The 16,572-nt window shown below is 48.3% G+C and overlaps 1 protein-coding gene across 3 annotated transcripts in view; it reads right to left on the reverse strand.

Moving 5' to 3' along the window:
* Slc14a1 (solute carrier family 14 member 1 (Kidd blood group)) overlaps positions 1 to 15,614 on the reverse strand; it is a 43,438-nt gene extending 27,824 nt beyond the window's left edge. The window contains exon 1 of one of the 3 annotated variants that reach the window (XM_087593303.1): positions 15,418 to 15,614. Coding sequence is in view for 1 of the 3 variants with exons in the window: in XM_087593302.1 (XP_087449428.1) it covers positions 1,776 to 1,814 (39 nt within the window). In the remaining 2 variants the exon portion in view is untranslated. Of the gene's footprint in view, positions 1 to 1,775; positions 1,919 to 15,417 lie in introns of those variants that run through there. The other 2 variants (XM_087593301.1, XM_087593302.1) reach the window with 2 other exon arrangements.
* Between the last annotated feature and the right edge of the window lie 958 nt (positions 15,615 to 16,572).

The raw sequence follows: 16,572 nt of genomic DNA on the forward strand, positions 1-16,572 counted from the left end.
TCGCTGAAGATACTATTGCCTGTCCTTGTCCCTGCTAGGGGAGTGTGCGGATATACAGGGGTCTGGGGGCACCTGCAGTTTTTTTCTCTGCAGTGCAAAACAGTAGTTAGCTCCAGCGAGCACACATCCAGACTACAAAGAGCCTCCGTTTCACCCACAGCTTTTGTCAGACACTCAAAAGCAGCATTTAAATGACAACTTGGCCAGTGTAGGTCTCTAGCATCATTGGCTAGTGGTTAAAGCTATGAAGGTTATACACTGTACACATGTACAAGTCCAAGGGGCCATCACCAACATTTTAGATATCTATGTATTTCTTACAGCATAATTCTGACAGGTGGCACAAACACATCTTGAAAGATGTTGATAGGGGGGATGGGACATGATAACTAGCAATGTCCTGCTGATGCTTTTGTTTTTTTAAGGATAAAAAAGCTGTTTCTCAATGAGGAGCAAAAGGGGAAACGGTAGGGAGACAATGTTTTCAATGTTAGACAAAGCAGACAGAGAGATCAGGGCTTTGGGAAGCGAAGGACCAAGTAGCATCCCATGAGTCCTCAGAGTCCTGTCTTGAGGGTAGTCACCAGCCAGTGGGATGGTCCCAGGTCATGAGAGACACAGGAAGGATATTGGTCCCCAGCTGAGGAAACATTACTTGTCAGTTGGTTTGCAAAGAGAAAAATGTGAGTCAAATGGAACTCTCTGGGCACCTGAGGGCCAGGCCACTCACCAGAGTCTGGGGAACATGGGAAGAGTGTAGGGCAGACAGGCCAGGGAGGCAGTTGCTGACTTTGGTTCTTCATAGTTATTCCAGATGTTCGTGGGTTTAATATCTGCTGTCCAAACAGCCTGAATCAAAGGTCCCTTCATGTTTGTTGGGAATATCTTTCCTTCCTTCCTTCCTTCCTTCCTTCCTTCCTTCCTTCCTTCCTTCCTTTCTTTCTTCCTTATTCCTCCCTCCCTTCCTCCTCTCTTCCTTTTCCTCCTTCTTTAACCTCTCTCCTGTCCTTTCTACCTCCTCCTCCTCTTCCTCCTCCTCCTCTTCCTCCTCCTCCTCCTCTTCCTCCTCCTTCATTTTCTTTCCTACTGTTGGTATCAGCCAAGGCTGGATGGAGTTAAGGCCAGAGCAGAACTTCCAGGCAAATGATTCTGGTTCTCGCCTTGCAGCCATCTTGAAGCAGGCCCAATCATTATGTTATTCGTTCTTGGATTAGCCACACAGTTTTTTGGTGATCTGGTGCCTTCATAAAGCACCGACTTCAGGTAGTCTGTTATATTAATGGAAAACCTTGAATGCCCACCATTATTTAGAGACCTAGCTCCTCTGAGCTTGTACTTTTATAGAATTGTAGGTCTTTATAATCTTAGAGAGAGGTTTGGCTACCATGTAAGCCCAACAAATTCTTGGTAACTTTTTATCTCAAATATTTAAACAGGAAAAACCTCACTCTAAATCAGCCTTCATGATAGTCTTTGAAAGGTGATGTGAAATCACCCGAGGGAGGCCATGGGACACGTCAGCGCAATCGGGGCCCTGCTCAGCTCGTACCTGTGATCTCTGTAGGAGAATAGTTTCAAAGTCAGATACTCGGCTCAGTTATACAAGAGATGATGCCCCAAGGTCCGTAGATGAGCCCCAGTTTTCCTTTGCCTCAAAAACCTTATTTCATCTGTTCATACAGTTGGTCTAGTCCATCTTGTAATTTACAAATAATCCCAATCTTAAAAATGAAACCTCGAAGCACGATTTTCTAATGGCGGCTGTTTTCTCTTACCCGGCTTTGGTTGTCACACGAGGTATTGTTTCCTGCCATTATTCCTCATTCTTTTGCTTAGTCCCAGCGTGACTTCTACGCTTGGTTTGCAAACTTGCTGGCCCAGTAGACCTACACCATTTTCTTGTCTCATATATTTTCTCATCGCCCACAGGGTCCCGTGGACTAAGTGGAACTAAGGTTTCATAGATGAGTGGAGCGCTCTTAATGTTAATGATCTGGGATTGGCAAACTTTCAACTGCTCTGAATCTTGCAGTTCCCGAAAGTGTGGTGTCACTCACATTGGCTTGAATTCTCAGCCCGTCTCTTCGAAGTTTCCCTTGGTAACCCCGCCCCCACTCCCCGTTCCTCCCGCAACATCACTTTGTTTAGCTAGTTCATTGGACCGAGGCCCAGGGTAGGCATGGAGATGCACTAGTTAGGGCTCTGACAAAACTGGCAGTTCGTCCCTTGGCATTTCAATCGCCTCACTTGTTAGAGGACAGCCGGCCTAAATCAGCGATTCTCATGGGTGGCTGTGCCTTGCAACCACCCAGAGAGCTTTAAAACCATGCTGCGCCCCCGTGTGGTTGGTGAAAGGTATGAGGCTTTAAGACGTCTTGGTGATTCCAGCGCGCAGGCCACAGTGAGAACATGGGCCTGGATCTCTCTAACCCCAGTTTCTCAGTTGGTGCACCAGGAAAGTAGGTTATAGGAAGGTAGGAGAGGGTTCTCAGTTAGAGGCAATAAAACCACGGGGGAAGCTAGTTCGTGTTTCTGAACTTCAATTTTATTACAAAATTAATGGAGATTAAGGACGCTCACCTTGCCAAATGCAAAGATTTCAAGCGACCAAAGCACACGATAGGCGTTTGAGCAAAGGTATCTTTTAACTAGTTCCTCCTTAAAACAGTCCCTGTCTCTGACTTCCTTATTTCTGCCCACAGTGCCATCAAACGTCAATTCCGAGGCTCAGAAGAATGCCTTACCTCCAGGTGTGATGACACACACCTTGTGATCCTAACCCTCGGGAGGCTGAAGCAGGGGGACCACAAGTTTGAGGCCGGCATGGGCTTGCTAGGGTGGACAAAATGGTAGATCAATATCCACCCTCCCCGAGAAGCGTGGATGAAGGCTTAGTGTCATTCATCTGGGTAAGGTTCTTCACAAACCTTGCTACGCAAAGCGTGGTCTGCCCCCAGCAGCATTGCAGCTCTTGGGACTTGTTCTCGGGGGGTTGGGGATTTAGCTCACTGGTAGAGCGCTTGCCTAGTGAGCGCAAGGCCCTGGGTTCGGTCCCCAGCTCCGGGAAAAAAAAAAAAAAGAAAAAAAAAAAAAAAAAGAAAGAAAGAAATGGCCTTCTCAGTCCCAGGAGGCCTTCTGAACCAGAGCCTACACTTCAGCTACATCCCCAGGAAACCTGAGCGAGTACTTGTGGAAGTCAGAATCTGCTCTAAGGCATCTCAATTCCTTGAGACTTGGTAGGGGGTGGGGTGGTAGTGGTGGTGGTGGCTACTGCGGCGGGGGCGGGGGCGGTGGCAGCGGCGGCCGCTGCTGCAGAGGTGGTGGCAAATGCAGGCTCCCGAAGTGGTAGCAGTTTGTAAATTTTAATGTCTTGCTTATAGAGACACACTGGCGAATCCCAGTGAGTCACACCAGCTGGCACTGGGAACATCTCATCCCTGGTGGGGCCACGCCCGTGAAAGGCAGCGCTGGAGGCAAAGCCCATCAACCCCTCATCCCATTGTACTCCATCAAGTCCCCACCACACTCGCCCTTGCCTAGTTAGGCTTGGTGTGTGCGTCAGGGCCATCAATCACCAAGAGATATTACCACAGGTCACGGAAGCGGCTGCTCACACGCAGAGGAGCAGGGCTTCCTCCAGCCCCGGAGCCTGGCAGGAGTTCCTATAGTCTGTTCGGAGGCCTGCGTACCATGCTCACCCATGGGACTGACACCTGCAATTGCAAGAGAGGCCCCCAGAAGCTCTCAGATCTCCCCCAAGTATTTCTGTGGCTTCCACTCTTGATTTTGTCTTTTCTTCTCTTCCTTTCTTTTTATCTGCCTGTCTATCTCTCTATCATCTATTACCTATCAATCTAATCTATCTATCTATCTATTTATCTATCTATCTACCTGTCAATCTAATATCTATCTCTATCTATCTGTCTATCATCTACCTATCTATCTATCTATCTATCTATCTATCTATCTATCTATCTATCTATCTATCTGTCAATCCTATCTATCTATCTATCTATCTATCTATCTATCTATCTATCTATCTATCTATCTATCATCTGTCAATCCTATCTATCTATCTATCTATCTATCTATCTATCTATCTATCTATCTATCTATTTTTTGTGAGCCAAACTTTTTCTGAATACCCCTGGCTGTCCTAGGACTCACTCTGTAGACCAAGCTAGCCTCAAACTCAAACTCAGAGGTCCACTTGCCTCTGCCTTCTGAGTGCTACCATTAACAGTGTGTGCAACTAACTGCCTGGCCATATTTTGTATTTGTATCTCAATCTTCGGTCCTTGCGGTAAATCCTACCTTATTCCAGTATATTACCCTTTGCTAAAAATCCCTTTCTGCAAGGAACCCATTCCCTGCAGGTCTATGTTACAGCAATAGATGTGTTGAATTTCTCTTTGCAAAGAACTCCTTCCTTCCCAATTGCTGCCCCTCACACCCAGAGCAGAGATGGGCTAACGGGTGGGCCAACTGACTGACAAGAAAAGCTGAACCTGCAGGCCACAGCTGCGACTGTCAGCCGCTCAAGAGTATCTTTTTGCCGTGGTGTTTATCAGTATTTACAGTTATACAATTTTACTTTATTATGCTCACCTATTGGCCCTCAAGCCGCCCAGAGGGCAGAGTCTGGTCTGGTCTTAGCCGTAGCTTAGTCATGGTACTGGGTTCAGTGTCTGCCACTGACCTTCTCAGAAACTTATTTGCTGAGTCACTGGAATATATGGGTGAATGGCTCTGGGGATTTGAAGGGCTAGAGGAGATTTTGTGAAGTATCGAGAGCAAGCAAAGCCTGGGGGAAGTGGAGGGAGACTTCTCCCAATCACAGGCTCAAGAAAGGGCTACAGCATCATACCAAAAACATGTCCTCTAGAGAGCCATGCCCCTGCCTTGGGCCAACCAGGCTAACGTATAAACAGCAGGTACTCCAGCCTCAGACTCTAGCTTCACGGTTCTCTGTTGCCTTACAGTTTTGTCTTCCCTCTAGGACTAACCCCAAATGCCTAGGCCATTCTGAGGATTACAATTAGAATGGAAACCTGGCTTTGCAGAGCCTCGTTGGTGTAGATCAATGTGATAATATAAGGTAGTTTTAATCTCAGCTACTAAACACAGACCAAAGCAAACACAGGAGTCCTCGAGTCCTCAAAGTCTCAGTGTGGGGCACCTTTCCTCCCTTTATAGCTGTGGCTTCAAAATGAGATGACCTTAGCCTGCTCACTACCTATTAGCACTTGGGATTCAGCTCTCTCGTCAGCTGCAGACCATACCGCAGCCCCCTTTCCTCATCTGTCCTCTCCTAGTCCTTCTGGCCTCGGCAGATGACGTACGTGTGTGTTTAAGATAGCTCTTGTGTCTGCTACTGCAAGGGGAATCCATTACACATGTGTCAGAGCCAAGGGTATATGACATCACATGCAGTGATCATTCTGCGTGTAGAACAGATCCTAGCATGGGATTTTATAATTCCTAATAAACTTAGGAAGCCCGTTTCCCCAGTTTAAATCCGAGAGGGCCAGGTTCTTTTAAAATAATACCCATGATGCACTGGACTGGGGGCGGATATGAGGTAGGGTTAAAGGGTGACTTACAAGGAACATCTGAAGAGGTGAAGGGATACAGATGTAGGCTGCACATCTGAGCTGCACTGAGGAAGGTGGTGGTAAAGAGGACGGCCTTCCAGTGAGAGACTTGGTGAAAGGCCCTGAGAAGCAGGGTAACTTAGGGACACGGGCAGTCATCGATCAATCTGCAGGGTGTGTCGGGTGAGTCATGGCCCTCGAATCTTGTCCTTGCTGTGTCCACAGGAAAGCAACGCCCCTCTGTGTTTACAGAAGGCATTTGCCAGCCAGGTGAGGCAGCATCACAACCAGGCACAGGCCCCCCTCCCTCCCAAGAACAGCATCAGATTAAAATTAGGTACAGCAAAGTGCCCCATCGTAACCGGAAAACCTAAGCATGTCCCTTGCTGGGCACTCTAAAGCAGCAAAATTCTAAATTCCAAAATATTGGTATTGTTAATGCCCAGGTGTCCCCCGCGTATGTAATAACTATAATAAGTTATGAACAAGTGAAAGTTTGTTTGCGGCTTATCTACCCCTACCTCTATTGCCACCCCTCCCTCGAACACCTTCACCGCCCCCATTTCCGTGGCTTTCTCCGATGACAGGGAGTCTTGATCATTTTCTCCTGGAGGAAGATGTTTGGCAGCTGTACCCACGGAGGAGTTTTATCCCTTGGAGAAGCGGGAGCCTGAGATTTCTCCTTGCTACTGGCTTTCCCCACCCAGTTAACGTTCAAAGTTCTGCCGGCTTCCGGTCAAAACCTGGTTACCGCTAATGAAGAAGTAGGGTTTATTTTTTAAAAGGCACAGAACACTAAGGCACCAAGTCACTAGGATTTCTTTACAACTTGAGGCTTCCTTGCAAACAGAAGTGTTGGAGCAAGTGTTCAGAGCGGCTGCTGCCTTCAACTCTCCCGTGGACTGGGAGGGGAGTGACTCCGAAGGACTGCTAATATAGGACTGTTTTCCCCGCCAAGAGAGCTGGTATCCCAGATTTACCAGAGGAGGCGTTAAAGCACTGGGAAAAGTCAGCGTGAATCCTGAGAGGAGAGATGGGGTCGGTTTGACTGCTGACCGAGCTTATCGAGGATGTCAGACAAGACAAATGAACAAACAGGCCTGGACCTAAAGAGCCAGGCGCTATGGAGTTCTGTGTGATGTTGGTGCTGTGTGTAAGGAATTACGTGGGAGTGGTCCACAGCTCTTGTGGCAAGACAGTTCAGGGGAAAGGGCCGCGGGCATGAGATAACCCAGGGGGAAAAGAACCACGGATAGGCCTGGGGTAGCAGAAGGGTGAATCAAAATGGTATCACATAATGGTGAGGAAGTGGTGGCCTTTGGTAACGGCTGGCAGCCTCTGTTAGAAAGGACACCGTGTAGCTCTGTGGTCAGGGAGTTCCGTCCCAGGTCACACACAGCAGTGCCCAGTCAAACAGGCTCATAAGAGTCATGGGGTGGGGGTGGGGGTGGGGGTGGGGGTGGGGGGTTAAGCCAAGTGCCCCTCAACAATGCAGTGGCTAAATAGTGACATTTTGACAGCAGGACAACCAAGGCTTGCGGCTCCACTCAGTGGTGTGAGTAGATCTCATGGTGTTAAACGAAAACAAGCCTGCCACAGAGGGCAGCAGGGACTTGGTCCTTATATCAAGTGGAAACCGGGCGTTAACTCACTGGAGCTAAGGTTCAGACCCCACTGGAAGGGGCGCATGTCTGCAAGTGATGTTTGTTTCTTATTCAGATGCTGCTTTCCTGGGCACGTTGGTTCAGAGATATTCATTAGGCTGTTGAGATGTGATAGGCGCTTTTGGCTTACACCTAGCGTGGTTTGTATAAAAGTGGGACGAGAACAAGGAGTATGGTAAATGCCGTTGGGAGTCTATTTTGGGGTGCTGCTTTGAGATACCTGGACAGGCAGGTGAAACCCCAGCATGTGGTTAGAGATGCATGGCTTTGGTAAGACTGGGGGCTGCATACACTGAAGTTGGAGATCATTTGCAGAGTACAGCAGGGCAGATGGGAGCAGGTCGTGTCTTGAAAACAGTAGAGAAGCGAGCAGATGAGCCAGTCACATTAGAGACCATTTCAGCACCCCTTGACACATCGATGGGACTCTGCTGACCACAGAGCTTGTGAGGCGATGGGGCCAGGTGCTCTTTTGTTTCTTTAGGTGACAATCCCCCCCCCCCCCAAACGTATTTTCTGTGGAGGCCCTGGGATGAAATCTAGAGCCTCATGCACGGCAGGCAAGATAGCCTCTTGTTTAAAAAACAGAGAGAGCAAGCTGGGCATGGTCATACATGTCTATAATCTCACAGGGGTGGAGGCAGGAGGACTGGGGTTCAAAGTCAGCCTCTTCTATGTAGTGTTCAAGGCCAGTCTCAACAAAACAAACGGAAGGAAACAAAGAAAGAACACAAGAGCAATTGGCCCGTGAACTGTCCAGGACTAGTGAGGAATGGAGTGAGGGGATACCTCAGTCTTTCACGCCCAGGGTATCTCTGACCATACAGCTTCATACAGCCGAGAGCAGCAAGGTTCCTGGCCAGCTTGGCCAGCCCCACTAAAAGGCCTCGAAGGTCAGCCCAAGGACTGTTGGGAGGTTTGCTGCCCAGCACCCCTCCCTGAAGCACAGAGCCTCTTGAGATTAGGAGGAAGAACATGTCCTAACAGCAATGCAGGCTTGTCCTACAGCTTTGGGAAGCTCTTCTTGTGTTTTGCACGTAAGCAGTGAGGTCAGAAGGTCAGGCTATCATTCTAAACACCTGTGTGGCGCTGGCGGCTGCGATGTTGTGCCAACAACAGAAGCTGAACATCTCCTCTAATGGAAAATACCAGGTGGGAGAACCACGAAGCCCCAGGACAGCATCAAGACATCTTAGAAGTGCAGAAGAAACACCTCTCCTTCCTCCCAGTACTCCTCCACTGGGACGGTCAGCATCGTGCAGAGAAGGGGGAGAAAGTCACAGAAGCCGATTGGGCGACTGGAATGGAAGAAACCCACGGCTGTGGTTTGCGCTCTGAATGTGCCCCCCAAAGGCCCAGAAGGCTTGGTTATGAAGCCAGGGTAACCATGTTCTGATACCTCTGGGATCAACCATTTCCTTATGTGTGCACTGCAGCAGGCTGGTGCTGTTGATGAGAAAAACTACTGCAGCGTTGGCTTGCGTCCAGGGCCTGGCCTCTACCCTACACCACTACCCTTAACTCTCTGACTTCTCAGCGAGACTTTACATGGAAGTTTCAAGTTCCTGGAGGGGAGTGCTCCAGGACAGCTGTCCCCATCCCTACCTAAGCCCGTGCTGTCCCTTCTAGGAAGATGCTAGATGATTGAAGTCCTGGCACTGGGACTTCTTAGCGTAGTAACATGGGAATTAGGATAATTCTATGTTGCCTTAGCATTTTTTTTTTTTTTTTGCTTTAAATGGTGTACTGGCTGATTTTGTGTGTCACCTTGACACAAGCTGGAGTTATCACAGAGAAAGGAGCCTCTCTTGAGGAAATGCCTCCATGAGACCCAGCTGTAAGCATTTTCTCAATTAGAGGTCAAGGGTGGGAGGGCCTATTGTGGGTGGTGCCATCCCTGGACTGGTGGTCCTGGGTTCTATAAGCAAGCAAGATGAGCAAGCCAGGGGAAGCAAGCCAGTACGCAGCATTCCTCCATGGCCTCTGCATCCACTCCTGCCTCCAAGTTCCTGCCCTGTGTGAGTTCCTGTCCTGACTTCCTTTGGTGATGAAGAGCAGTGTGGAAGTGTTAGCTGAATAAACCCTTTCCTCCCCAACTTGCTTCTTGGTCGTGATGTTTTGTGCAGGAATAGAAACCCTGACTAAGACAAATTGATACTAGGGGTGGGGTATTCCTGTGACAACCTGACCATGTTTTGGGGAGGACTGTGGAAAGACTTTGGAACTTTGGGCTAGAAGAGCCATCGGATGTTAAGAGCTCTGTGGGATATTCTGTAGGAGCTTGGAAGATAATGTTGAGAACAGTGCAAACGGTGGAGGCCTGGCTTGTAAAATTTCAGAAGGAAGATTAAAGACTCTTATCAGGCCATTGCTGTTTTGAGTGTAAAGATTCTGTGGTTTTGGTTAGCTGGGGCTGAAGAATCAGGTGTGATTAACAAGATACCAGAAGTACTAAAGCAAACCTTTGAGTTACTGGGACTATTGATGCTGGTCAGCTGGAGCTAAGAAATTAATTGTGATTAAGAAGAGGCCAGCATTGTCGAGGTGAAATCTTTTGTGAAGTGTTTTCTGAGAGCACAAAGAAACTATGTTCCAGAGATCGACAATGTTGTGCCTCATGCTGTAGCTGGACTTGGCAATGTATGAGTCACCCAGTTGGTGATGGTTTTAAAGGCACAAAGGGGTCAAGAAGAGCAGCTGAGGCTTGACATTGTGAAAGGTCATGGAAGGCTATTGATGAAGGGATAGTCTCAGTTGCAATTGATGGCCTAGAACTGAAGGGGTCATGCAAAGGAGTTGAGACTTGGCACCATGAACAGAACCTATGAGAGGCTATTGGTGAAGCCCAGTTATAGTGGAAGAAAACAGGGTTTTGGAGATGCCAGTACCATGAGATGATCACCAAGAGCAGCAGCAGTGGAGAACAGGCAGCTGGAGACAAGGTGTGTGCTACAAAGGGCAGAGCTGGAGAAGTGCCCAAGTCCTTGGAGGAGCCCAGAGGATTGTGAGTGGATCCCAGACATTGGGCAATTAGAGTTTGATTTTGATTTTGATTGTGATTGAGCTCTGACATATTTCCCTCTTAAATAAATAAAGTATTTTAGTAGAGCCCACAGTTAAGAGACCTTGCATTGTAGAAAGACTTTGAATTTTAAAAGAGATGGGGTATTTTAAAGGGATTGAAGTTTTAATATGTAAGAATTTTTAAAGACTGAGGGACTTTTAAAGTTATTTAGATCTTGGGGATGTACAAAAAAGTAAGGGATGAAGCTTAATAGTGATGTGTTTGTGTGTCAAGTTGACAAGGGGTCAATTGTACTGGCTGGTTTTATGTGTCGACTTGACACATGCTGGAGTCATTGCAGAGAAAGGAGCCTCCTTTGAGGAAATGCCTCCATGAGACATAGCTGTAAGGCATTTTCTCAATTAGTGCTCAAGGAGGGAGGACCTAGCCCCTGTGGGTGGTGCTATCCCTGGACTGGTAGTCCTGGGTTCTATAAGAAAGCAGGCTGAGCAAGCCAGGAGAAGCAAGCCAGTAAGCAGCACCCTTCCATGGCTTCTGCATCCACTCCTGCCTCCAAGTTCCTGCCCCGTGTGAATTCCTGTCCTGACTTCCTTTGGTGATGAACAGCAATGTGTAAGCTGAATAAACCTTTTCCTCCCCAACTTGCTTCTTGGTCATGATGTTTTGTGCAGGAATAGAAACCCTGACTAGGACAAATGGGATGGACACCTCAGTGACACCAGAGAGACTGCACCAGTGGGGTCCCTAGCCCAGAGACCAGCAAAAAGTGGCAGGCAGACAACATTCATAGTTGGTTTCAATCTCATTTCTGTGAGCTCCTGCTGGGATGTTTACGTCAACACAACGTTCTCCAGGAATCCCTAGCCATTTCCCTCACAAGGTAGAGCGTTTTCACTCCTGCCACCTCCGACATGGCTACTCACATATTTGAAATTTCAGAGCTCATTTTTCACATTCTAAGTTTAAATAGAAATACAGTTGTAAGTGCAGTTGTTGAGGGACATCTGCCTGGTTGTAGTCTGTTCCTCAGCCTGGGGGGCAGTGACACGGGTCTGCTCATGTATGGGGAGTTTATTGCCAGATGCTCCACTTACACTGGTTCACTTTTCTGGATACATATCATACTTTAATAAAATGTGAAAATCAAAACAAAATGGCAGCCTTTGTTATAGGCTGAGTCCAGAACACAGCTTGCTTCTTGCTCAGTACCATGGTAGGCATGTGAGACTGTCTGCTGGACTGGCATGTCATGTGAGACTGTGATGAATTGACATGACATGGGACTGTGTGATGGGTTGGCATAACATGTGAGACTGTGTGATGGACTGGCATGAAGCTTCTGCTAGGTTTCTAAAATGACCTTTGGAGAGGTCAATTGAAAGGCCATCTCTGATGAGCAAGGAGATCCCATCAACCTCGTAAAAGCCAAATCAGAAGAACATTAAATATGAAGTGTTTACAAGCATGTATTGAAGAACATGTGTTCGATTTGCCTTGAGAACCAGAGACATCCTCATAGAAGATGCTAGCTACAAGTGAACTGGGCGCTGGCCATGGGTGGAGAGGCATTTTACAATGGAAAGCAGGAGGAAGAGATTTAAGGAGTAGAAAAGGAAAATTAAGGTGTATTTGAACTGAGTAATCAGTATTCTGATGATAGAGAACTGCGATTGTGTGTGTGTGCATTTGCATGTGCATGTGCGGGTGAGCGTGTGTGAACAACTTGTCCATCGAGCTCGAGGGTTCGGGTTTTATCCTTAAATCAGGTGGGCCCTCAAGCCAGTACCATCACCTTTTCCACCATTTACAGTTCTCCCCAACCTTGCCGTCACCACCCACCACGAATGCCACCACCCCAGTACCTATTGTAACCGTTGTCATAGGAAGAATGGATAATAAGCAGGTTAAACACTGCTTTTGTGACTCAAGGTTTCAGGGCTCTTAGCAGCACAAACCACTGCCTTGTGTTAGGAGACTGGCAGGGAACTCCTCAAGGAGCTTGACCTCATTTCACTGCGAGATAACTTAGGGTGGGTGTGTGCGTTCCTTTTGGGAGGAGAAATATCCCCAGAGATAACAAGTGTGTTTTCCAGCAGCTTCACATTTGCATGGACCCAGGGTCCCTTTGAGAATCACGATATCTGTGAACTGGAGACAGACAAGCTCTAGCGAACAGGAAGCAAACGACCTCGAAATGGCTTTTGGTGGTACTTTGGCGCCCTCTAGTGCAAGGCTGTGAGTCGGAGCCTGGAGACTGTATGTAGCTTAGGATGCAGAAGCTTCCCACGGCATTCCTCAGCATCTGTCACCTCTGTCCCCATCTCTACAGACACTAGGCTCCTTCTGGATGGAAGGATAAACACAATTCTTGGACTTTGATACACACAGCGCTCGTTGGGGAAATTAGGGTGCAGTTTAGGGTGGGTTCTAGCCCCAGAGTCCACGGTTCCTTGGTCTGAAGGGGCTACAGGAATTTGTATTTTTGATCATATTTAAGTGATTATAATTCAGGTGGGTTTGGACTGCATTTTCAAGAGCCAAACCAAAACAGGATGTTGAAATTATGGCAGTTACAGGGGAGTTGATACAACTGGAGGTGATCATGATAAATGAATGAAATAAACTACTCTTGGAAAAATACCACATTCCCCCTCATATGTGGATTGTAGACAGACCTCCCTCCCTCCCCCTCCCCCCCCTCTGTGTGTGTGTGTCTGTGTGCATGTGTGTGCATGCATGTGTGTGTGTGTGTTTAGAAAGAGGTGTACAAGGCAGGAAGAGGAAGAGGGAACACTAATGTTTGTATGAGAAGCTGAAGGGAGAACTGTTGAGACTGGAGAGGGGGCTATGTAGCTAAGAGCGCTTGCTGCTCTTCTTGAGGACTTGTTTGGTCCAGCACCTGTGTCAGGTGACTCACAGGCACTGTAGCTCCTGTTCCAAGGGACCCAAGGGTCCCATTCTGGCCACCTGTGGTCAGGGGCTTATACCTTGAAGAGCCATGTGTGCACACACATACGTTAAAAAATAAATCCGTAAACGCTTTTACAAAGGAAGAGAGGGCTATTGGTTGGGGGAAGGGAAGCGTGAGATGGATAAAGGAGGGCAGTAAGAAGTCAGAAAGGAAGAAAATGTGATGATAATATAAAAAAATACATCCTTAGTGTGGAGCTGTCACAGTGAAACCCATGTCTCTGCTGACTGAATAATTAACAGCAGAAAACGCCAGCAAACAGCACCACACCCTGCTTAACATTTAGCCTTGGAAAACGATAATTAAAAAAAAAAGCAGGATTCCTACATAAAATAGGACCCCTAATGAAAAAGTGGAACCCCTAAAACCAGTTCTTACTGCTTACAGACAAAGCTCGCACCCCTACAAGCCAACCAACCATCTATGGCCTAATGCTTAAACATCCAACAGCGTTCAAACCGCAAGCGCATCCTCGTGGAACATGGACCATGGAACACGGAGCTGTTCGGAGGTGTGAGTGTGTAGAAACACTTTTCTCGTGCTGCACTTGAGGGCAGCATGGAGACTCAGAGCATGTGGAACCCACTCCTGCCCACAAAGAACTCTGATTCTGTTCCTGTCCAGAGCTTGGAGCTGAGGGCCAGGAGCCAGGTTGAGGCCTGAGGAGGAGCAAGCAGCCCCTAGAGGCAAGCGAGGGAGACTGGTGGGTGTGCTGGGCCAGCCTTGGATCTCTCCTCCCTCTTCCCCTCCCTCCCTCCTTCATTCTATCCCTTCCTCCCTCCTTCTCCAGCCCTCCTTCCCTCTCTCCCCCTCCCCCCTCTCTCTCCCCAAAGCCTTACTCTGTAGTAATGGAGTTCACTCTGTAGACCAGGATGGCTTGATCTCACAGAGCTCTCCCTGCCTCTGCTTCCCAGTTGCTGAGAAGAAAGGCAGGTACCACCACACTGGACTTTCCTCTTGTCTGTCAGAGAGTCAGGAGCCTGGCTTAAATGCCCAGAACCAGAATTTAAGACTTTAGTAGTCACCGGCTATCTCTCATCTCCCACCCCTGAGACAGAAACAACTTTCCACAGACAAAAATCCTGCTGCCCACACAAAGCCTGCGCCAGTCCAAACCAGGCTTGGTCCCAGCACTGACAGAAGTGGAGACGAACTTCCATTCCTAATCAAGACTCTGTCTCCAGCTGACAACCACTTGCAAAGGTAAAGTTAGATTCTTCAAGGTAGTCTCACTGGCTATGCAAACCACACTAAAAGGCCCCATTGTAGATGGCCAACACAAAACAACTCAGTGGTATTTTGGATCCTTTTTTTCCCCCTAATAATGCTTTGGGCGTTTAAAAAACTCACTGGTCTTTTGCTTCTATATTAAGGTGGTGGTGGGGTTGTCTGGGTGGAAACAAAGGAGGGGAAACCATGATCAAAATATGTCGTATGAAAAAAATCTCTTCAATTAAAAAAAATCAAGCTACCTGGGCTCCTCCCACTTGACAACTCCCTCTTAATGTTGATAACACAAGAGAGAGCTTCTTCCTCACCTTCCAAAGGCATTTGGCAGCTCGATTGCACACAGACACACTTTGGGGGCTTTGAAAACCATTCACAGCTGGGCATACCCTAGAGCCCAGATGGGGGCCAGGCTGGGACCTGAACACCAGGATTTTTACATGCTCCCAACAAGCAGGGCTGCATCCTAAGTGTTCCCTGACAGTCCTCCTCTCTGCACCTGCTCGGGCCAGTCTGTGCATGACAAACTGTCTCTGTAGCACTAGAGATTGGGACAGACCCAGTCAAGTGCAGGGGAAGGGGTTGAGAGCCACCCTCTTCTCTGCAGCAGTCTGTGAACCAGGCAGCTCCCAGGAGGACTGGAACCCCGGGGGTAGGGGGTGCTCCTCCATTCTTACATCAGAACAGTCAGTTCCCTCTCCCACTATTTTCTGTTCTGGTATTGCGAGCCCGGAGGCTTTCACTCTTCCCCGTCTCCTGTGTCCTGCCTGTTTCTATATCTTTTTTCCTTCTCATCTCAAACTGTACCACTGGAGACTTCCTCCACCCTTGTCTCCATGCCACAGGCTCCTTTTCCTAGAGCAGCCGCTGTCAACACCTCTATGGCGGGCCCTCCGGTCTTCTAGCCCCAACCTTGGGACAGCCCTCCACTCCTACCTGCTCACAGGTGCTCCTGCTGTGTCTCAGTGGCTGCTGTGCCCTCCTTTGGCTCTCTCTGTGCCCCAGCAGTGTGGCTGGAGGGACCTCTGACTACCCCACGGGCGTACTTTTCCTCAGGTTCACTGGGCACACTCAGCCAGTTTGTGGGGCCAATGCTGCTAAACTTTGTTTCTTTTTTTGAGCCGGATGTTTCTGGTTAGTGGTTTCTTTCTTTTTCTTTTTGTTTCCGTTAGAGTGTAGAGCTAGCCCCCAACTATTTATTACTGAGAAACAGACTTCACTTTGGAATTTTTTCGCTTCCTCCTGCCTGTTGGTGCCCGGTGTCCCTCATTATGCCCCACAAGGATGGGAACTGAGAGCTTAACATTCTTGTTCCCCTGGATGACTACGTTAGAAGCAGACTGGGGACCAGGAAACAGAACCCACAGTTGTTTGTAAGCCCGGGTACATACTGGAAAACAACTTGGGGAAATTTGAAATGTGCTGCGTTCGTGCTTGGTCCAGGACGAGGCTTAGCATTGGAACTGGTGATGCTCATCTACACAGCGAGCCCATGCGGTGATCTCATGGGCTGCGCCTTGATGAAGCTCCTCGATCCGTGCCATTCAAGAGTTTATGGGAAAGTTGCGATTGTTGGCGCCATCTGGATCTGCCGAACCCACACTTTTGGAGCTGAGGCTCAGGGGTGTGTCCTTTTAGGCGGCTACACGGAGAATTCCTATGTACACAGTAACATACAGCTAACGCGTCACGGTGCTCGACAGAAAGGGAAAGGGTTCATCGGAGGCGGGAATCTCATTTGTAATAAATAGCACTTGCGGGTTTCTCAAAATGTAGCTCTGGAGACACAGCATCCATGACTGAGAACATAGAAGAGAAGCCCATTTTCACCTCTGCCACCACACCCACACCAAATCCTGGGAGGCAGCCTAGCCATCTCTGTTAGATATGCCGTTCCAAACCAATCCCAAGACACTGGACTTCAACTGGCCAAGACTATCATATGACTCGGGTCCAAGGCATGGGGGATCTGTGAGGGAATCTGGTGCCTTACCACTGGGCCACATCGTGCGGCAGGAATCCATAAAGGATACGATGGTTGCGGAAGGCTGTATAGGGCTCAGTTATTTTGAACCGATGATGTGTTTGGGG

Source organism: Rattus norvegicus, chromosome 18 (genome assembly GCF_021556685.1).
Source record: "Rattus norvegicus strain SHRSP/BbbUtx chromosome 18, alternate assembly SHRSP_T2T, whole genome shotgun sequence".
Lineage (NCBI taxonomy): Eukaryota > Metazoa > Chordata > Mammalia > Rodentia > Muridae > Rattus > Rattus norvegicus.